This window comes from Adiantum capillus-veneris, chromosome 20 (genome assembly GCF_014529385.1).
Source record: "Adiantum capillus-veneris isolate H3 chromosome 20, ASM1452938v2, whole genome shotgun sequence".
NCBI lineage: Eukaryota > Viridiplantae > Streptophyta > Polypodiopsida > Polypodiales > Pteridaceae > Adiantum > Adiantum capillus-veneris.
Window position 1 is genome coordinate 17335668 of NC_140950.1, and position 23550 is coordinate 17359217.

Sequence of the window (23550 nt, forward strand, 5' to 3'; positions counted from 1 at the left end):
AATTAGAGAAAATGTCTATGATTAGTATTGTGCTTGAAAGCATTCTCATGAAATTTTGTTTCTATGAATACTCTTTTACAAATAGATGAACGAAGCTTATAATGTATGATCTATCTCTTTCTTGTCCTCTATGTGTATGATGCCTTTTTAATTATACATGATGAAATGTTGATGGCTACGCTATGTTTTCACCAGGTAAGTGTGAACTTGAAATCCTATGGAGAGGCATGTATAAGTGAAATGAGAAGGAGAACATGATGATAACACCCTTGCTTAATGACGAGTCAAGAAATCATTTCCAAATGTGTACGAACTGCCATGTGTAGACATTGATTAACATACTAGGGATACTACCCTTTAGGGTAACGCCTCTTTTCGTGATACACTGATATAATGCATTAGATCATATAAAACAATACAAGCAAATCGGTATCTCGAACATTTCAAGCTATATTCCTTACATATGTACATATGTACCATAATGTCATAGTCATGCCACAAAAAACCTACGAGGAAAAAATTACCTTAATCGTCAATGATGCCAATTTTGCCAAACACAATGTTGGAGTTAGGGCGTCAACAACAAAAATGCCATCACCTACGATGCCTTATAGGGAAAACAGGAGAGGGAACTCCATTTCTCGTGTAATAAAATGACGCACCAATTTCAGGTATATTGTGGGGGAACCTAGAGCCCAAACGGCTAGAAGGGCTCGATCCCAATCCAAGGCAAACTGTGAGTCAACATATCAGACTTGCACTCACACCGTCTTGCAATCAGTGGCATTGCCTTACATGTAATATTGGGGGTTTGACAGGCACAAAACCCGTCTTTTTCTTGGCACACTTACCTTTTATACTTTGCAAGCGTTTTTACCCTCTCCCTCTAAAGGTAGAAGAAATTTTGCCCCCACTCCCCTCTCTCTCTCTCTCTCTCTCTCTCTCTCTCTGTCTCTCCCACTCCCAAGGACCAAATGGACCTAGTTTACTCGGGATTTTGCGTGTAAGGAAAGCGGACGGGGGAGCTCGCAAAGCCCTATCTCTCAGCCAACAGCAGCAGCAGGAACAGAATTGCAGTTTTTCCCATGGCTGCGCTCCCCCCTTGTTGAACTTTTCGACCACTCTCCCAGCTGTAGCTCGCGCCCCTGCACCGCACACAGACAAGTCCTGCAACAGAGGTGTCATCATGGGTACTTCGTTACCACCCAAAGAGGCCAATCTCTTCAAGCTCATAGCGGTACTCCAACTCTCTGCCTCACTCTGTATGTTTCTGACGACAGGAATTCCACTTTTTGGATGTATGTAATGTGAATAAAGTGTGGCAGACAGGTGGCTCTAGGCAAACACGCCTTTTAGTCTTGATATCGGGGTATGGATGTTGGATCAGTTGCAATTAATAGTTTGAAACTAGTTGAAAGCCGACCTTGCAAGGGTTTTCTGATGTGTTTGAGATGCTACTTCGGGCTGAAAAAGGCAGTGCTTTTTGTACTTGCCCAGAATCATTTTTTTGAATGATGTCATGGTAGCTTAGATGACAATAGCAAGCAGGTGATCAGGAAGCACCATGACTTGACTGGGAGATTGTTTTGATGTAGAAGTTTTTTGTTTCTAAACCCAAAATTTGTTAGGTTAGTTTCTTTACTCATGTACAATTGTTGGCAGAAATCTTATGAAACAAAACAGTACAAAAAAGGTCTAAAGGCTGCAGATCAGATTTTGAAGAAGTTTCCTGAGCATGGAGGTATGGTGACTTAACTTAGATGCAATCAAAATTTTCGTTTTAATGGCTTGGGTTGTATGGAAGGTTCTTCTCTCTCTCTCTCTCTCTCTCTCTCTCTTCACACGCCCATTATGGTGAACTTTCAGAAACCCTGGCAATGAAAGGCCTTACACTGAACTGCATGGACTCAAAGACCGAGGCTTACGAGCTTGTACGGAAGGGCTTGAAGGTCATACCTTGTGTTGCCTTGAATTTTGCTTTTAACCCTTGGGATTCTCCCTTCTGACATCTGCTTGTGTTTGCCAGAATGATTTGAAGAGTCATGTATGTTGGCATGTTTATGGCCTTTTGTATCGATCTGATCGCGAGTACAGAGAAGCAATCAAGTGCTATCGAAATGCCTTGAGGATTGACCCTGAGAACATCCAGATCCTGCGTGATCTGTCTCTGCTTCAGGTCTTGTCACATTCTTTGCATAACATCTTGCTGTATGCAAAAGTTGCATTTCTATGTTATGTGTTTAATGTGTCTCCATTTCCACATTTCTGTTGATTGTGACAGGCCCAGATGAGAGATTTGGGAGGCTATGTAGAAACATGCCGAACTTTGCTGACTCTAAAGCCTAACCATCGGAATTATTGGATAGGCTTTGCAATTGCACATCATCTGAATAAAGAGTGAGTGTTTCTGAATAAAGAGTGAGTGTTTTCTTCACAAGCTCTTGTACATGCTGGGAGTATTCTTGTTTACGAGGATGAGGCTACCATCCTTTTACATCACAACACACTGAATTTCAGAGATTTGCATCATAGGATTGGTAGATCTCTGACGATCTTCTATTTGAAATGCCCAGTCCTAGTAAGGCAGTGGATATATTGGTTGCTTATGAAGGTACCCTAGAAGAAGATTACCCTCCAGACAATGAACGATACGAACATAGTGAAATGCTTCTTTATAAGGTTATCAATGACGATCTTTAATAATGTAGGGTATTGTAAGCTTCTTATTCTGTTTTGTAAAGTATTGAATCTTAATTGAGACATCCTTCACAGGTATCTTTGCTTGAAGAGGCAGGGGATCTGGACAAGGCACTAGAAGAGCTCAACAACAAGTCGTCAAAAATTGTATGTGTTAAGATATGCAATGCAAGTATGCCTGTATGTATGTACATATATATTTGAGAGAGAGAGAGAGAGAGAGAGAGTTTTAACGTCGTAGGAAACTATCCCAAGAGACCTTAAAGATCCAGCCGACGAGGAGAGTTGAACTCAAGACCTGTTTTCTAGAGGGAAATGGCATAACCAATCTACCACGCTTGGGTGATAGAAAGGTTATACCATTTTCTTCTTTTTATTAGCACACACACCCCCACATACACACACACATACATGAGGAGAAGAGAATTTTAACGTTGTAGGAGACTATCCCAAGAGACCTTAGCCTGTTATTCAAGAGGGAAATGGCATAATCAATCCATCACACTTGGGTGATAGAAAGGTTATACCATTTTCCTCTTTTAATATATATATATATATATATATATATATATATATATATATATATATATAGAGAGAGAGAGAGAGAGAGAGAGAGAGAGAGAGAGAGAGAGAGAGAGAGAGAGAGAGAGAAGCATGGTGCGAACCCTACTCGTGACCGTGTGCAACAGCCCTAGTGTCACCTTCACATCTAACCCTATGTGCATGTGGACAAGCTACTTCAGGTCTAGGGTTCAGGTCAGCTTAGGAAGTGTTTTGGCACCTTTGTGAGCCTGTCCGTAGGCAGTGCATATCGAGGCACTGAGTGGTCGCTTATCCTCTGGTTGCACACAGCATGATCATCAACATTACAGACAGTAGCTGAGCATTTTACAGTGCACAGAACCCATTTTCCCTATTTTAGCCCTTTTTCACTTATTATTAATAAGTGACTTTGTCGGGAAACTGGGTAGGGCAAATTGGCTAAGTTAATATATAAGGAAACTAGCGCTAGCACTTTCTGGCAGAAGAGGCAGCGGAAGTCCACCAACTTACAGTGCACCTTCTTAGCAAGTTCCGGCAGTATCACCTAGCGTTTTCCAACCATCAAGACCCTTGGCGTTTTTCACCAGCAGATCAGCCTTGGCGTTAGCAGATCACAGAACCAGCTTGATGTTTTGGCAAGTTGCAGATGATTCGAGCGTTTTGCAGATTCCTAGGACAGATCAGTCCATAGTATCAGCATTTTTCTATTTTCAGCACTTAGACTCCGCAAGACCAGCCCCAAACCTCGCAGATCTCACCTTTCCGTAGCAGATCCTTGCCGCGCGGTCAGATCAACAGCCCTCACAATGTCAGAATTCAGCAGATATCAGATTTACAGATTTCAGTCCCTAGCATTTTCAGATCTCAGCTCGTCTCGTCGTCATCATCATTATCATTGGACATCGTCGGCAAGTCCATTGCATCTAGACCATTGTACCAGATTTGTGAAATCAATAGCATAAACCTCTCGCCATAGAGAGAGGGGCCCTTGGAGGAGGGTTTGACTGCATTCTGGTGTCATATTCTCTTCTCTCTCTCTCTCTCTCTCTCTCTCTCTCTCTCTTTAACCCTTGGAGGAGGGTTTGACTGCATTCTGGTGTCATATTCTCTCTTCTCTCTCTCTCTCTCTCTCTCTCTCTTTCTCTCTCTTAGTCTCAACACCTTCATTCACAGTATCATTCACTTACTTTGTGATCATTTGCACTCTCTCACTAAAGGAACGCAAGGCTCTCCCTTCCGTAAGTGAAAGGAACTCTTGAGGCACGGTTCGGAGCACTCATCTTGAGCAAAGTTCAACATTCACTTCCGTTGCACCTTACATTGGTATCAGAGCTTTGATAGTGTTTTTGTATCACTCAAGGAAAGAACCACATAATTTTTTGTTGCTTGTTGCAGTCGCACGTAACCCAAGTCCACTCGGGCGTGTCGATTTATCATCGTGTTTTGAAGAGTGACAAGTAACCCAAGAAAGAAGGGTTTGTTCGGCCTCCCTATTTCCCCTTTTCTCTCATTGAGAGCGAACCGTGCACTTAGCGGCCGGCCAATGAACGTGAGGTGAGAAAAAGTAACCTTGGTGTGAGCGCAAGTCTGCCAAGGGGTGCGCCCGCAGGGAAGAGTAGAGCTCGGGTAAGAGAACATCCTTCTCTAACATAGATTGCAAGCTAAAGAAAGACCTCAAGAACTCAAGGACTCAAGATCTCAAGAACCCAAGAACCTCAAGAACCCAAGTTCCTCGTGGACATAAGTACCCAAGATCTCAGTGTATGGTCATCACTCGAAGCGGAATGGATACTTTGCGTGAAGGTGATGAGCATTGAGGTGGAGAAGAAGAATTTTCCCCACCTTCTTATCTACGCCAAGGGTTGCACCAAATCCTATGGAGGCTTTGGTCAAGATGATGATGGACATGATGTCTCAACAATAAGCGCAAGGCAGCGCGAGCGCGAAGAAAGAAAGGCAACTTTGGATCGCGAGCGTGAGCAAGCGCGCTTGGCAGCCGAGGAAAGAAAGGCAGCCTTGGATCGCGAGCGTGAGCAAGCGCGCTTGGCGGCCGAGGAAAGAAAGGCAATCTTGGATCGCGAGCGCAAAGAAAGAAAGACAGAATTGGATCGCAAGCGTGAAGAAAGACGATTAGCCTTGGAGCGTGAGCGCGAGCAAGCGCGCTTGGCAGCCGAATACAGAAGGGTAGCCTTGGAGCGTGAGTGTGAGCAAGCGCGCTTGGCGGCCGAAGACAGACGAGCAGCCTTGGAGTTAGAGCGTGAGACACAGAGAGACCAACACATGCAAGAGTTGGTCCTACAAGTACTTACCTCGAAACCCGAGCCGGTCAAAGATGTTGGTAGTTCATCAAGTAGCTTAAGCAGAGATTTGGACTCCAATAACCTCGTCACTGAGAAGTTGACATTCAGTAAGTATGACGGTAAGATGGATACTACTATTATTCATTCTTGGTTGCATCAATTTAATGCTTACTTTGCGACAACTAAGAAGACAAGAAATAGCAAGGTTTTGACGGCAGCCATGTACCTTGCCGGTGATGCCATTAATTGGTACCACGCATGGCAAGACACAGTTAACTGACTGCGCACCTAGAGGAAGCCGAAGAAGGCGCGCCCCTTTCCTTCAATTGGGCCGACTTCCAAGACAAGCTCAAGGCGCGGTTTATGCCACCACAGTACCTGACGCGGTTGAAGGACGATTGACGCAGTCCCAAGCAAAATGGTATGCCAGTTATGTCTTCTCTAATCGTGTTTTACAGCTCGGCACCCAATTACACAAATCGGACGATGAGCGCAAGGAGGCATTTTTTTATGGATTGGATGAGTATATCAAGTATGATGTCAAGGTACTCGATCCAATCGATCTCAATAAGGCGGTAGCGATTGCTCTCGCACAGGAGATGAAGCACAATGAGGGAAAGCCCAAGGAGAACAAGTCTTCTCAAAGTACCTCTCAGACTCCTCAGAACCCTCAGAACGGTAAGAATGGTAAGAACGGTAACTCTCCTAGCCAATCTTCCACTAGTCTTTCAGAAAAGAACACTCAAAATGAATCCAAGGATAAAGCTAACACACTTGCTAAACCTACGCTCACCCCAGATGAAAAAGTTGCACAAGGAATCATAGGAGGATACATAACGGCAGAAGAACAAGTCATTTATTTTAAGGAAGGTTAATGTTATCACTGTCACGTCAAGGGTCATATAAAGAAAACATGTCTTAAGATTGAATCGAACGAATCTAAAGAACCCACATCCTCTGTTAATGCCATAAATGAGAACACTAGTGTGTCCCAAGTTTCTCATGATCCTCTCATTGACGAGTCTCTCATGAAGTGTTATGGTTATGTGAGTGTTATGGTTCTTCGTGATTGATCGTATCTGCAACTAGGTTAGCTTCACTAGAAAAAGCATCAACCAAACCATCATCCTTGTGAACAATCACATCTTTATCATGCAAATCATCATCCTTGTGAATAATCACACATCTGTATCATGCAAAACATGTGTGTCGTGCTTTGGAGAAGAAAAGACTGAGAGAGTCTTCTTCTCCTGTTTCTTTTCAAGCTTCGCCTGCACATTAGAAATGAGAGATGAAGAATGAACAACTTCCTCACCACGAATGATGACGTAAGAGTCACTTTTGACATTCCTAGGCTACCTAAACCCTAGAATAAGGTACAGCTTGTCCACATGCACATAGGGTTAGATGTGCACGTGAGATAGGCTACTCGGCAATAGACTGTAAGTTGGTAAAACTTCTTCTACTGCTTCTTCTTAGGGTTTAGGCCCCTCGGAGTTGGCACCGTTCTTTAGTTGCCTGACACGTCAGCAATTTGTGACACAAAACACAAATAAAAACTACAAATAACTAAACTGAACTTGAATAGAGAGAGGAAAGAGGAGAGTCGAATGGCAGAGTTTTGTCCCGAGACGCACTGGCCCCAGAGAGTGGCACCCTACACCCTTTTTGGTATCTCTTATTTCTTTATTATTGCTTCGCAAAGGTACAACTCCTTGAGGTTCCAGTTCTCTTCGAGACTTCGCGTTGGATGCTCTCCAAAGAGTGGCCCTGTGGGCACTTATAAGCAGTACAAGGGATGTCCATAATCAGAGCCCAAAAGCACTTGCTCCAAAAGCTCCTCTTTCCAAAAGCAACTTCTACAAAAGCATGCGCAAAAATCTGTTAGCACAAATCGCGAAAATTTGTACAACCATCCACGTGTAACACCAGCGTGATTTATGAAAATTAGCTTACGCTTTTATCTTTTTTTGGGGTTAGGCCCTTCGATCGTGCTCTATAAGTTCTTCAAGTTGACGGGGCTAGGTTTAATTAAAAACCCTAACAAGCCTCGGCCATACTTCATAAGTATTTTATGGAAAACTCCAACCCCTTGTCCTCTCGGCTAGTTCTTTGAGTTGGGCATGCCACGCCACCAACTTGTGACACACTCTTCCTTGTGGTTATGTGTTACCTTTTGCTGTGAGATTATACGAGATAGCAAGCAATGCTCAACGTTCGAAATATTACAGATGCTCCTTGTCCTTTTCACAGTTAGAGGCTTTTGGTGGTTTAGGCTTTTGATGTACAATAGTATACTTTTGGTGGAAGTGCGTATCTTTTAAAGGCTGCTCACACTCACACTCACACTCACACTCACACTCACACTCACACTCACACTCACACTCACACACACACACACACACACACACACACAGAGAGAGAGAGAGAGAGAGAGAGAGAGAGAGAGAGAGAGAGAGAGAGAGAGAGAGAGAGAGAGAGAGAGAGAGAGAGAGAGAGAGAGAGAGAGAGAGAGAGAGATGCTCCTTGTCCTTTTCATAGTTAGAGGCTTTAGGTGGTTTAGGCTTTTTATGTACAATAGTATACTTTTGGTGGAAGTGCCTCTTTTAGAGGCTGCTATGTGTGTGTGTTAGAGGCTGCTCTGTGTGTGTGTGTGTGTGTGTGAGAGAGAGAGAGAGAGAGAGAGAGAGAGAGAGAGAGAGAGAGAGAGGTTTCACCTGATCAGAGCCAAACTGCACATTGGTAGCCTGCTAGATTGGTTGGTTGGCTCTTTCCAGAGGAGATCATGTGTCGAACCTGTTTTCATTGTTGAGGATGCTTTACTTTGGAGACTGTTAGTGTCTTATGTTTGATTTTGCAGTCGTAATCAATTCTTTCAAGAGGGGGGTATGTCACAAAATGATGACGTGGCATGTCCAACTGATGGACATGATGGAGAAAATGATTATTTTATAAGTTGTCCCAACTTATGAGGGTTCCATCCGATGGGGCCCAAGGGGAGACAAAGGTGTCAACTAATGGGGGTTCCGCTTGATGGGCCCATGGGGACATAGAATTAAGAAGAATGGCATGCAACTGTTGACGTAGTAGAATTTTCGTAAATTGCGCTGACGTGGCAAGCTGTACGAACAACCCATGAATTGCACTGACAATTGACGTGGTAACGTACGGTTTTTCCGTGAATTGCGCTGGTTGCTAGAAGCGCTAGCCTTTGGGCCAAGATGCTTTTAGAACTTGAAGCTTTTTCATGTATTGCTTTTGGAAGGCCATGGGGCCTATAAAAGATGTAATTCCTCTCTCAGATTTTCCTGGGAGCATTGAGCAGAGAGGACCCTCGCATTTTGTACTTTGCTCAAGCATTAATATAAAGATAAATACCGAAAGGGGCGCCAGACTTTGGGGCCAATACCTCTGGGCACGGAACTACACTCCGTGTCGTGTGTCTACTAAATTGTGATTAGATTTTGTTAAGTGGTTTTTAGTATTTTCTCGTGTGTTGTGTCAGATTCCTGACTTGGGGTGTCCGAGTCCGTTCACTGGCACCATAAAAGTTGTCCTTAAAAATCTAGGGGTTTTCTAAAAAATCCGCAACAAATTTCGGGATGTTTGTACAGGTGACACGCCATCATATTTCGAGGTTTCAAACTTGTCTCCTTTTTATGGCCACTCTCGAGCCCTTTAAACAGGTCTCTTAAGTTGAATTGCCACATCATTACATTTGTGGCATAACCCCCTCTTGAAAGAAGAGTAATCTCCTTGGATTATGCTTGAAAAACAAACAAAGGATAAAATCTAGCGAAGTAGACATCGACTCTATGCTCCCACACACCAGACTACACACATCTAGCACTTTCAGAGAGACGAATCTTTGAATAATCACATCACATTTTCGTCGAGATCTCAGATACGAAACATGACATTGTAATTTATTTAGCAATCACATCGAGACTGCGCTGATCTGTTCACGGATGCCTTGATCTACTAAATCTCATCACTATTAAATTCATATCCTTTCTCACATTTCATAGAGACATGCCAATGACCATTCCCACCAGGTAGTACATTTACAAAGCATGTATCCCACAAATCAATCAATTAGTTCACACTGAACACTCGTGCAAACAATCATTCTAGTCATCTCATCCAGTCTAGAACTCTTGATGCACATAGATCACTATCTAGCCGTCTTATCCTTTGGGAACTCTTGATGTGCTAAGATTAGTATCCTGTCATTTATCTAGATAGAAATCTCGATGCACTAGTATTACATTCCTGACTAATTTAGCTATCACATCAAGATCTCAACGATCTGTAGCAGATGTCTAGATGCACTAAAGTCGTTAAATCAATCACCAAACAAAAATCTTGCAGACATTTCATTTTTTCAACTTATACTCTTAACAATATAGACATGAAAGAGCACATGGAAACAAAATCAATGTGGAAAATCTCCAATTCAATGTACATCTATGTCACAAACTACTGACTTGTCAAGCCACTGAAGACCAAGAGGGTTTGACACTCTAGTCCTAATCCTACAAATCCTGGTTGAGGGGCCTAAACCCCAACAGAAGCAGAAGAAGATGAAGTTCTCAACAACTTACAGATCCTAGCCAAGTGGCCCAAATAGCAAATTGGGTTAGGATTAATAATCCTAACCTCCAACAACTTATGGGACCGCGTTCAATGGGGCCTAAGGCAAAGCACCCACACATACACAAAATAACTTTGCATAGAAGATACTGACGTGGCAATTGACGAACCTACGCGTTTTGCGATGATGATACTGGCAGCTTTATGCGCTAGCTTTTGGGACCGATGCTTTTACACTTGATTCTTTTCATGTATACTACTTTTGATGGCCAAGGGCCTTGGGTCTTTAAATATGTGCTAAGGGCTCACTCTCTGGCAGGCTTCCGCTTGGAGATGGAGAGAAATGTTGTCGGCATTGTACAAGCAACATAAAGAAATACAAGGGTGCCACAGTTTGGGGCTGAAACTCCGCCACTTTGTGTCTCGTGAAATAGGCTTGGACACCCCAAGCGAGAAATCAATAGCAACAAATGAATAGAAACTTCAAAATCATTGAACTTTAATATATATATATATATATATATATATATATATATATATATATATATATATATATATATATATATATATATATATATATATATATATATATATATATAGAGAGAGAGAGAGAGAGAGAGAGAGAGAGAGAGAGAGCACGGAACTCTAGAAGCATTGGCCTTAGAGACTGGCGTCCCTTTCGGTATTTCTTTATCATTGATCATTGAAAGTACAACTCTCGAGGGACCTCTGCTCTCAAACTCTGCGTCGAGATACTCTGCATAGTGAGGCCCTAGGGGCTCTTTTATTCTTACAAAGGATTCTTACAAGGGATGCCCAAAAACAGAGCCCCAAAAGCAAGCAGGTTCAAAAGCACTAAGTCCAAAAGCAGCTGATACCAAAAGCTCATGCTAAAGACTCTTAAAAAACAGCCAGCATAATTTGTGGAAATTTGTACAGCCTGCCACGTGGCATATGCAATGCAAATCACGGAAATTTCGTACGGCCCTCTATGTCAGCATCCGTACGATCTGCCACGTCAGCATGTTACTGAATATTCCTAATTGGATGATATTGCCTGGGTATGTGCATCAAGACACTCGTGGAAGATTAGTGCGGTCTGGGTGTGATGGCTAATTTTACTACGCCAGCATATCAAGAGTTCCAATTTGGACGAAAGGAGAGGCCAACTTCTTGATCAAAAGAGCCGAAAGGAGAAGCCAACTCCTTGATCAATAGAGCCGAAAGGTGAAGCCAACTCCTTGACAAAATAATAGCAAACTGATTGTCCCTCGGAATGACCCTCACATTTTTTTTTTTATAAAACTAACTCGAGTTGTTTTGCAGATATGTTGTAATCGTGGACGATAACTCTCTTTCAAGAAGGGGGGATGTCACAAACTGCTGACGTGTCAAGTCAGTGAAGAGCAGAGCCAACCTTTAGATCACGGCCGAGGGACCTAAACCCTAAGAAGAACAAGCAACAACAGAAGAAGAAGAAATCCTATCAACTTACGAGACCCTGTCCAATGGGGCCCAAGAGACATAAAGGAATTAAAATAAAGCAAGATCCCCCCCCCCCACACACACACAAAGGCTTGCGCAACCAACTGATGACGCGGCAGACTTGTACGGACGCTCCAGAAATTGCGCTGACATGATGACATGGCAGATTGTACGAATTTCCCGCGTTTGGCGCTGATTGTTGACGTGGCAGTTGTATGGAGTTTTGTAATTTACGTTGGGCAGCTTTTGGGCATTGCTTTTGGACCAGATGCTTTTGAGTTTGAAGGCTTATCATGTAAACTGCTTTTGGGGCCTAGGGCCTTTAAATATGAGGCTATGGGCTCATTCTTTGGCATGCTTCTTGGAGAAGGTGCAGAGTGTGGAAAACCGACTTGTACTGTGTTGATGCAATATAAAGAAATACCAAAAGGGTTGCCAAGGTTTGGGGCCAACACTCTCTGGAGTGGAATTCTGCCAGTCCGTGTCGTGTGTCGTCTCTCTCTCTCTCTCTCTCTCTCTTTCTCTCTCTCAATTCAATTGTTATTGAAGTGCTAAAAGTCTGTTCAGTCTGTTCTTTACTATTGGCACGTGGTGCCCGTCTTGTGACATGTTACTATGAAATTCATATCCTTTCACATTTCAATCAAGCAAACCATGCCCATGACTATCCCCACAAGACAGTACATCCACATAGCATGCAGTCCACAAATCACACACTTAGTTAACAATGAACATTCAAATCACATTCACATCACTATCCCCGTCGAGATCTTGGGTGAGAATCATGATCTATTGTAACGTGTTTAGCAATCACATCCAGATCTGTCAATGATCTCTCACGGATGTCTTGATTGACTAAATTTGGTTACTATCATGTCTGTCAAACATGCACTCAAAAAACTACTCACATGAGAGAGCACATGTAATAGATTCATTTCGAGAATTCCTAGTTCGAAGTACTTCTTTCATAAAGTCATCCAGTAGAATACTGTCAACCCCATCAATATCCTTGAAATCCAAAGGAAGTCAGTGAATTTATTCAATCTAGGTAATCTGTGATAAAGGAGTGAAGTAACTCCCCTCTTGTGCAGTTCACGGTTGCATCACATTCAACCCATTGATCATCGAGAATCCTTTGGAATAGTCGAAGCTAGACCAAAAGCCTCAAGGTAAAGCTCCAATATCCGAGGAGTATCTGCTAGGGCCTCCTCCTCCATCCACTTCGCATCCAATGCCGGATAGTTCTTGACTAAGAACCGCCGTTCACTTTACCTTTCACTTTCCTTTCCTTGTGAGCTAGTATCTTTTCCGAGACGAGAATCTCGTCGTTCGTTTCCACTTCATGTTGCTCCTTAGGTTCCTTGTCCACTGGCACCTCACCTTTGAAAGGTTTTCAACACTCACATGAAATGCAATGTGAATCTTCCAAGTATCTGGGAACTTCAATCTGAAGGATACATCATTGATCTTCTCTTGAATCTAGAAAGGGCCATAGTATCGCATACTTAGCTTTGGAAAAAGCCGCTTCTTACCCTTTCGTTTCCATAGGCGTGCCTTCTCAAACCATAAAAGCACCCAAACATTCTCCTTGAGTTGCCAGTCACGTCGATGCTTGTCCGCTGCCTTCTTATGCCTTACTTGAGACTTCTCAAGAGCCTCAAGCACCTTGGAAAAAGCAGTATCCAGATCTTGATCATATTGATTTGCTTCAAAAATCTTTTCCTGGTTGCGTAGAATAGGTGGAACCTTCTCAGCACCCTCGATGATCTCAAATGGCGTCTTCCCCATATGTAGTGTGTTGTTGTAGGCAAACTTCACCACGAGCAAATACTTTTCCCACTGAGCCTTTTAATCCGAAATATAGGACTTCAACTAGTCCCAACCTACTGAATTGGCTATCTCAGATTACTCGTCTGTCGAAAACTGCTACCGCGTGCCAATGTTCTCCTAGATTGCCCTCCAAAACAAATTAGTGAATCGAGGATCTCTGTCCGAAAAAATAGACTCAGGCAAAGCGATGTAATCGGAAAATCTGTGAAACAGTTTAGCCAAACGATCGTGCTTAACTGTTTGCTTGACCGGAAGAAAATGAGCGTGCTTATGAAATCTGTCGATGACTATTCAAATGTCATCATTCCCACTCAAGAGTCTGGGGAAGATGAAATCCATTGCTATATTTGCCCATGGTTGGCTAGGGACCGGTGAAGGTTGCAAAAGACCTGGGGCCTCATGCCTGTCAAACTTGACCTTTTGGCATATCAAACAAACTCGTCCACATCCTTTTTGATCCTCGCCTTGTAGAAGAACCAGTGCACACCTGGCACTGGTGGTTTCTATGCCGCGATGACCCGAAAAAGGTGGACAATGGCGCTATCCTAACCTTATTTCTCAACGCTTGTGTCACATACAAGTAGTCCCCCTCGCCCCCCCGCATCAAATAGCCTTCCATGAGCGGATAGCATGCAACCAATTCCCCACTCTGTCGTCAGTCAAAAATGTCTACAAAATTTGGATGTGTGGCACACCAATCTACCATATCCTCGAAGCTATGGTGATGAATTGCCGAAATAGCCAAAACCTAAGGCTTATGAGATAGTGCATCCGCCACCACACCCTTCTAGCCCTGATCATGCACAAGCTGAAATTGAAATTGTGACCAAGTGCTTGCCCACTGCATCTGACTGGCAAAAGCTCCTCCTCATAAATCTGTGCAACCCGTTCTAATCTGGAAAACGTCCGGCTATTGTAAGCTCAGACTGCGACCCGAATGTACCTCAAATGGCTTTTGCAAGATTGGCAAAGCCAATACTAGGCTAGTCGTCAATTTCTTCTTGAGAGTCTTGAAGGTTGCAATCTTAAATGGTCCCCTATGCGAAAAGAACCCCTTTCCGTGTCAAAGCATATGGAGGAGAAGCAATCTCCACAAATCTTCTAATGAACGGTCAGTAGTAAGAGCAAAAACCTAAAAGCTTCGGACATTCTTCAAATCCGGCCAATCTTTGATGGTCTCCATTTTGGTCGGGTCCATTCCGACACCCTCCGTAGAGATGATGTGTCCCAAAAAACGGATCTTAGGTAAGGAAAACTCGCTCTTCTTTCCATACACTAGCAACTGATGCGGTCGTCGAAAAAGGTGTCCACGAAGGACCTATACTCTTTGAAAATCTTGTCCATCATCCTGCTAAACATTGCTGGAGTATTTGAAAGGCATTACCAAATACTTGAACAAGCCAAGAGGCATCCTGGATGTCTTATAGACTTCCCCAGGAGAAAATTCGGATCTGATGATAACCACTTTATAGATCAAGAAGTCTGTCTAGTATATCGTTGATCCTCAGAATAGGGAATTTGTTCTTGATGGTGATTTTATTGAGAGCTCTAAAGTCAATGTACATCGACTTTATCAACTACCTTATTTTTGTGCGAATTTTTTCGATTTAATGCTTTTTTAGTGCTAGGCTTCATTATGGCTGAGTCTGCCCTTGATCTCCAGAGTCATGACTTTGGCGGTAGTCATCCAATGTATCTTTCTTAATCATTCTCAAACGATGCCAAGTTGTGATGACATCTCTTTCATATTCGTCTGATATCCAAGTTGATGTGAAAATTCTCTTGAATCTTACCCATGTTGCAAGTGTTTCTTTGCGTAACAAGAAAGTAGACCACCATGTCCGCACAATTTCTTTCAAGTAAGATGCAGCCCTTTGCACTTTGGAGTGTTCCGTGAACCAACTCCTGAGAAGGCGACGTCAAACCGCTGTACAAACTCAAGGGTTCGAAGGTGTCCTGGTAGCCTGAATATGTCTCAAACTTGACGGCGTGACCCTCTTCCTTGAACTCCTTGGTCTTCTTGCTCATCTGCTCATTCCTCCTTCGAACTGCTAGATGGCCTTCCACGCCTTCTAGATTTTTTGAGAAATCTACTTTTCTTGCTCTTCTTGCTTTTTCTCCGTATCTTCCGCCTTTTCTCATCCTCTCTGGAACTAGACGACGGCGAACTGTCGGAACTTTCTAAAGACGAAGAAAAATCTGAGTCATACTTGAAACGAGCACGTATCTGCTTGCCTTCTTGAAACTGGATGGCTTTCGGCCAAAATAACGGGGGAAACCCAGCGATTTCCTTTTCTTCCGAGATGCTTTAAGCCCATGTGTATTTGGTTCATCTTCTTTTCAAGGGTTTTGTCTAACTTTTTTGCAAGTACAACTTCTGTAACATGCTTGGATACTCCAAGCGAGAAATCAATAGCAACACACGAATAGAAATTTCAAAATCACTGAACTTTGAGAGAGAGAGAGTGAGAGAGAGAGAGAGAAGGAGAGAGTGGTTTCTCCTCCACTCGTCACACTGACCACCATGAGATTGTTCTAGTTGAGTTGTCACTATAGTGGCTCTCCTCCTTACATTCAGCTTGTACACCCCACGTGATAGGTTATTTTGGCATCTGCTGGGGATTATATTGTACTCAGTAATATACAGCCCTGACTTTTTCCAAAAACAAAAAGAGAGAGAGGGAGAGAAGGAGAAGAAGAAGAAGAGAGTTTTAACGTCGTAGGAAACTATCCTAAGAGACCTTCAAGATCTAGCTGACGAGGAGTTGAACTCAAGACCTGTTATTCAAGAGGGAAATGGCATAACCAATCTACCACACTTGGGGGAGAGAGAGAGAGAGAGAGAGAGAGAGAGAGTTTTAAGCTGGGAGAGGCGTCATTTGCTTCCGGTCACAGGTGAGCTATGGAGTGCTTTCTTTCCCTCTCATGTACAGTGTGGTGCTAGGCGTGATGCCCTGCATGCTACACACTGCTCTCTCTCCCCTACGTGCAGTTATGTGATGCCCCACGAGGGCTCTTCATTTGACTGATGTACAGTTGTGTGGGTTCATGCTTTTGTGCTGAGGCGAGAGCCTCCTTGAGCAGGAACAGGGGTAGCTAACTGCTACTCCAAAGCAGGCACCGGTGAGGGTCATAACCTCACCGTACAAGTGTGCTTTCAGCGCTGTGTATGCGCTGTAAATTGACTGTTTTTCAGCCATACGGATGCCAGAACCATTGGGAATAGTGCCCCACTGGCAGAGGACAGTTAGGGGACTGTTTGGGGTTGAAAACATGGCAAAAACCAGTAAATACAGCGTGCTGAATTTGCTGTTTTTGGGCAGGAATCAGAGGGTTTATGCCAGTGGAGGAGAGTTCCAGCAGGGACATTGGTTTCGCGCAAGTTTTGGGGTTGTTATGCTACTGAAATTTGGCCAAAACAGATGGTATCTAGCTCGATACAGATAAAGGATTCCCATGACTCTTCTTTGTATTTTACCCTCCTAAAGAATAAAGAAATACCGAAAGGGGCGCCAATTTTGGGGTCTACAGGTTGTCGGCGTCTGCTCGAGGCATTCTAGCTTCTGAGCCGTGTGTGCTTACGTGTTAATTCCCGTCGCAGGTTTCCTTTGCACGTTTTCTGTGTGTGTGTCTAAAGTAAAGAATCTTCGGGTGAAAGCCAAAGCCTACCACCCCATGGGCCGGTTTCAGATGATTGCATGCTGTTTGTTTTTGCCTGTTTTCTTGCTTAATTCCTCTACTTTTGATCAATTTGCTAAGGTGTTTAGGGATTGGGGTCGCCATGGAGGTTGGGTTTTTGAATCGATAGCCTCTTCTTTATCTTGCTCCATACTATGTTTTTGCTTATGCAGGTTGTAGAGAGTTAAAGCCTTGTAGATTCTTGCCAGGGATGGCTGTGAGGCTATCTCTCCTCTGGATTTTTAATGCAAGGTCTTTGGCGGGTTTATGCTTATTCTGCTCGGACGCGCTGTTGCTTACGGCCTTAGAGACCTGGAGATGGCTATTGGAGATTCTTTGGTGGAGTTTACGGCCTCCTTATCGAAGTCTGGGTGGCCTGTTTTTGCTTCAACTCTTTGCTTCCTTTTTCCCTTACTCCCCTGCTCCTAGCTTTTGTCGCATCAGCCATCTTTTGTAACTTTGTATCACTGGTTGTTTTTCCCCTATGGTATGTGGCTGTTGAATATTGGTTGTTTCACTTTCAGATCCGTTTTGTTCTGTGTGCCTTCTGGCTGATGTAATGCCTTCAGGCCTGTTATTTGATTACGTAATACAAAAGGGTATCAAGTCTCCCTTCGGGGGGGGAGAGAGAGAGAGAGAGAGAGAGAGAGAGAGAGAGAGAGAGAGAGAGAGAGAGAGAGTTTCTGTTTCAGGTTGATAGTTTGGGTGTGAAGGAAATCCAGGCATCACTCTTTTTGAAACTTAATCGCATGAAAGAAGCAGAGGAAGCTTATTTTATGTTACTGGACATAAATTCAGAGAACTATAGGTCAGCTTGCTTTTATTTCGAATGGCAATAATGACTTAGAGCCTAGATGCCTTGGTTGTAGTTGATTGTTTTTGTTTTTCCATTTCAAAAAGAAAAGATTAGCAGAAGTCAGATTCTTTGCTACTCAAGTTTCTTGCCCCAATCTGTGTTACTTGGGCTGTTTATGCATTACATCTATTGTCAATTTTGTTTTTTGCTCCAATCTGTGTTACTTAGGCTGTTTATGCATTACATCTATTGTCAATTTTGTTTAAGGAGTTTTAAGTGTTATTTCTGTTTCTGGCACAATAATAATGAATGTGTAATTCTGAATTTTATTGTCTATACATGCTTGTTTTTGGCTCAACCATTGTTTGTCCATTGAAACACTGAGTGGCATAATCATGATCAAAGCTGATGATTTTAAGCTAAGACTCCTAGAAGTTACAATAAATTTTCTTGCTCGCTCCTGATTGCTTTATAAGTCGAGTGTGTAGCTTGGAGGTGTGCCTCTTGCATTGTGCTTGTTATGACTCATGAGATGTGGTGAGGGTTTTTCTGTATGCTGTGTTAGCGTCGGTATCTTAGAGGAGAAATTTCATTTTGCTTTCTGTGTTTTAATGTTGTTTCAGATACCATGAAGGGGTGCAGAAGTCGTTGGGGATTTCTATTGACAGTGTTTATCAAGGGGGAGATGTACAGGCAGAAGAGCTTACTGAGCTGTATTCTAATTTGCAAATAAAATATCCCAAGTCTGTTGCCATAAAGGTATTCTCACTTGAAACACACGTTTTACTGGTTTTTTTAAACCTTGCCTTATATCATCTTATTGTTGGTCTGAAGTTTGTGTGTGGACACATACACTCACAGTCACACAGATTTGTGCACACACGGACACATAGATGTGTATATAAGCGTGCGAATATGAACATAGTGCACATATATACATGCGTGCATATATGTATGCATGTCTATATGTATATTTGTGTGGGCATGTGCATGCATATATGTTCACACACTCACAAGGTCAAAGACCCAAGGTAATAGTACCAAAAAAGAGCCGATTACAATAGAGGTGTAAACTTTGGATCTTCTTGCTAGACAAGTTTACCGGGGAAGAATCCTCCTCATACTTTGTCATTCACACAATTAGAGGAGCCTCCTCTCTTAGTTCTCGGATTTAGCCCTTTAGGTCTTCTTGCTAGACAAGTTTACAGGCTTCAGATATGTAAGAGGGGAAAAATCCTCCTCATACTTTGTCATTCACACAGCTAGAGGAGCCTCATTTCTTATCACTACGAGTTGGGATATAATTGGTTAGAGGCTCTAGAGAAGTAAGTTGTATGTCTTTTATAGTCGGTTGGTTCGTTTCTTTAGTCCTCATGCGACGCACTGTCCATAACATTCATGGTATCCCAAATCCTTGTCTTAGACCTTGTAGTCAACAATTGTCACATGTAGGCGGCTATTTAGATTTTCTTATCTTTGTTCTAGCCGGGGTTCTAGTTAATTTGCTTTTGTTGTTCAGTGGTGCCATCTTATCTTTTTACTAATGTTCTGTCATTCGGTCATTTTTGCGATGCATAAGTTTATTTTCATCCTTTCTTTAAACTTAATAAAAGTGGGGAGCTTAAAGCCCTTTGTTGTTTAACTTAGTTTGACACCTTATTTTGTTATTTTGCTCTCACCAATGCTTTTAGTAATTTTGCCCTTTCTTGGCAATGGCTAGCCTTCATCCTCACTTAGTTTGCGCATTAGCTTGAGAGTGATAGAAACTTTGTTTGTTGGTCTTATAGAGTATGCTCTAATTATTTAATAACTATACAAGCTTACATCTACCTTTGGGCACTAGTGAGGAGAGTAGGGATGTTGTAGCTATTGTCAAGGCTATACATGATTCGTGTTTGGATAAGCAGTGAAGTTAGAGTCCTATGCTATCAAGTTTATAGTTCGTAAGATCACAAACTGTTCAAGACCTTATGAAAGTCTATAATAAGTTTGCCGCTGCTAATGTTGCCTCCATTTGTGTTGTAGAGGTTGGGGCTAATTGCCATACTTTTGGGCCTTCATATTATGGATTGTAGCATTAGCATGAAGCAACATGCTTATCTTGTTGTAGGTTCAACGACTTTTGTAATTAAAATTACCTAGGTTGACTCAAATTCATAGAGGCATTGACCGCCAACAGTGCCATGGATATACTATGCTTGGAGCTCTATTACAAAAAGTATTGCTGCACTTAATAGCACACCCTTCATCATCCATCTTGCAAATAGATTGTCACGTAGTGATGACATGGCACAGACCCGATCGCATAAAAAAGAGAGATAGAGAAGCGGGTACTGATGTAGTGGCGCATGAGGCTGACATGGCAGGGAAAACGTGCCGTAAATTGCGCTATTTTTTTTCAACGCACCAGAGGGTCCACAAGGGGAAGGAAAGAGGGTCCACAAGGGGAAGGAAAACTGAGAACTGGTAGCAACTAGCTAGGAACCTCCTCCTCGGGTGACGCCCCCCAGGAGGAGGATGCACTCGAGTGTCCAAGGAAAAGGAAATCTGACTGAGAAGTTGAAGATTACCAAGTCAATCAAGATAAGGAACCAGGTGAAGAAAAGTTGGATAATGATTTTGAGTTGGAGGCTTAGCATAGAGAACTTGCAAAAGGGGGTGCTCTTACGAAGAACCCTGATCTTGGCTTGGCTGCTGTGGATTTTAAGAAGCAGTTGGAAGTCCAAGCTCATACAATCTGGCTTCTTAGCTTCACGAATATGCAAAACACATACCAAACCAAGTATTGACTGAAGTCTAAGGTGGCAGAGTGTCGCGAGCCCTACACTTAAGTTTGCAATGTAGTTCAAAGGAAAGTTGAAATCTGTAATAGGCTTGGACACCCAAGCAAGAAATCAATCTCCATACTAGAGAAAAGTGCAAGAGATGAACTTGAAGAGAAAGAGAGAAGAGGAGTGTCGACATGAAGCGGCGAAGCTTGGCTTTTAAATGCACTAGATTGGCGCACCTTTCAATATTTCTTTCTTTATTGATGATCACAAGGTACAATTGGCACATAGGGCCCTAAAAATAGTGTTGCCAAGCCAATTTGAAACGTACGTACAAATTGAGGTTTCATAGGTTTGAAATGGGCTTCGAAAAATGTTTGAAAATGTATGTATCGGGGGCCTTAGAAATTGATTTATAGTATACAAATTTAGTACCTTGCATCAAAATTCTTGTAAAATTGGTTCAACACAAATTACTTACACACAGGAATTACACAATACCAACCAATCGACATTACCCTCGCTACTTAAAAGTATGAGACCTTAGACATGACATTACCATGGTTGCAAAGTTTTCTTCTTCTGCTCTTACATTTTAGGGTTTAGGCCAAAATGTAGCCAGTGTTGCTTGGTGATTCTAAATACAACTAAACGCTCCCATACCGCAACTTGCGTTGTTCGGAGGTTCCACAACTAACGTGAATACTTCTCCCAGGAAAGCTCGAGCCATGAGATATTCAGACATTATCAAGCACAATTTTTCTTTCTCTTCAATACTCCTCCTAGATGAAGGTGCGAGCCATGAGTATTGTAAGGATTCTAGTTACTAATCCTTAATTAAGTACTTAAAACTCATGATTAAGACTTAATAAACTTGAACTCGACTCAGAAGACTTTGTGTTTGATTGCTTGAATGCTTGAAAATCGGGTACAATAGGCTGCTTATATAGGAGACGAAGAGTCATGAGTGAACAATCACATCTCATGGCGAATAGACACGACTCTAGGCGTAGAGACACATCCCTTGGACGAAGAGCTGCAACCATTGGGCGAAGAGTCGCACCCATAGAGCGAAGGGGTGTGACCAACCGGCGAAGGAGTGTGGCTTTTGACGAAGAGGCATGTCCTTTGAGCGAAGAGTCGTAACCATCCAAGCGTAGGGGTCCTCCCTAGCATGGCACTTCACATATTTGCAACTAGGAGTAGGTGTAAAGTGTAACATAGTCACAATCGTGACAAGTCTCTCATATTTTCAAACACAATTTTCTCTCGAATACTCCTCCCAGATGCCTTCCAAGCATGAGTGATCGAAAAGGTTTTCAATCACAACTTTGTCTTGAATACTCCTCCCAGAGAAAGGTCCGAGCCATGAGTGGTCTAAAAGTTTTTCCCAAAATCCTTGAAATCAACATCGAAATTAGAATTAAGCAATCTCAATCGGCACCAAAACAAGTTTACAACAATTAAAAATCATCTCAAACAAACTTCAAACAATGTTCTCAAACAAAGCTCAACAATATCTAAAGACAAAGCAAACTCAAAAAAGCATTCTCGATGTAGCTCGATCAAGGTTGTAGCTGACCGCAACATGGTCCATAAGCCATAGTTACTTGGAACGGGAAATCGGAATGGGGAATGGGGAACGGCAACTGTTAGGTGCAGCGGAATGATTGTTTGCGCTTTGCTCAAGATGAGTGCTCCGAACTGTGGTCAAGGTTCCTTTTGTTCTTATGGAAGGTAGAGCCTTCCGTTCTTAATGAGAGAATGCTATGATCACAAACAAAGTGAATGGACATTGTGCGTGCAAGTGTATGAGACTGAGAGATAGAGAGAAGAGAGATATGACACCAGAGACGTTGTAAAACCCTCCTCTGAAGGCCCCACACTCGTCGGCGAGAGTGGTCTACTTATGATTGCACAATCTGGTACAAATGGTATGCATGAGACTGATGCAAGTCTAGGCTATGTCGACGATGACGACGGTGATGACGACGACAACACTAGGGCTGAAATCTGCAATCTTTCTACTGCTGTCCAATAACGCTATGGGCTGAAATCTGCAAATCTTGTATTTGCTGAATTCTGACTCTATGTCGGTGACGATGTCGATGGCGACGACGACGCGCTGAAAATGCAGATGCTGAAATCTGCGTTTTCCGGGCTGAAACTGTAAACTTCGCGGAAACTGACCGTGCGGCGAGGAATTGCTGCGGGAAGGTGAGATCTGCGAGGTTCGGGACTTGATCTCCGATGTCTGACTGCTGAAAACTGAAAACGCTGATCCTAGGGCTGATTCTGTCGCGATAGATCTGCAAAACGCTGAGGTTGCTGGCAGATGCAAAAACGCTAGTAGGTCTGCTATACTTGAGGTTGAAAATCACTGTTGCAACAACTTCGGAATGGCTGAAAACCAAAACGCTGAGGCTGCTCTGTAGCGTTTACAAAAACGTTGGCCTAGATCTGGAACTGCAGGTAGCGTTAGTGAAAAACGCAAGGGATCTGATGTGCTACTGCTAGCGATTTGCAAACGCCAGGGCTTGGAGGACTGTCGGCGATGATGCAAACTGAAAACGCTTGGGCTGATGCGTGGCGAAGGTGGGGGAACCAAAAACGCCAAGGTTACTGTTGGGGTTCTGCTGAGAAGGTGCCTGTTGAGCATGTGCTCCTGCTGCCTCTTCTACCAAATAGTGCTAGCTCTAGTTTGCTTATATACTAACTTAGCAAAATTGGGCTACCTACTTTTGTTGGAAAGTCACTTAAAAATAATAAGTGAAAAATGTCAAAAATAGGGAAAATAGGCTAAATGCACTGGAAAATTTCCCTGATTGAATCTGATAGACTCTGAAGGGAATACTGATGA

At 42.9% G+C, this 23550-nt stretch overlaps 1 protein-coding gene across 1 annotated transcript in view; it reads left to right on the forward strand.

Annotated features, from left to right (window-relative positions):
• The first annotated feature begins 921 nt into the window (after positions 1–921).
• Positions 922–23550, forward strand: part of EMB2753 (tetratricopeptide repeat (TPR)-containing protein) — a 90181-nt gene continuing 67552 nt past the window's right edge. Inside the window, exons 1-9 of the mRNA XM_086492163.1 lie at positions 922–1237; positions 1663–1741; positions 1867–1949; positions 2027–2176; positions 2282–2397; positions 2574–2679; positions 2773–2844; positions 17819–17934; positions 18546–18681. Coding sequence (XP_086348289.1) covers positions 1187–1237; positions 1663–1741; positions 1867–1949; positions 2027–2176; positions 2282–2397; positions 2574–2679; positions 2773–2844; positions 17819–17934; positions 18546–18681 — 909 coding nt within the window. The 5' untranslated portion in view covers positions 922–1186. The remainder of the gene's footprint in view (positions 1238–1662; positions 1742–1866; positions 1950–2026; positions 2177–2281; positions 2398–2573; positions 2680–2772; positions 2845–17818; positions 17935–18545; positions 18682–23550) is intronic.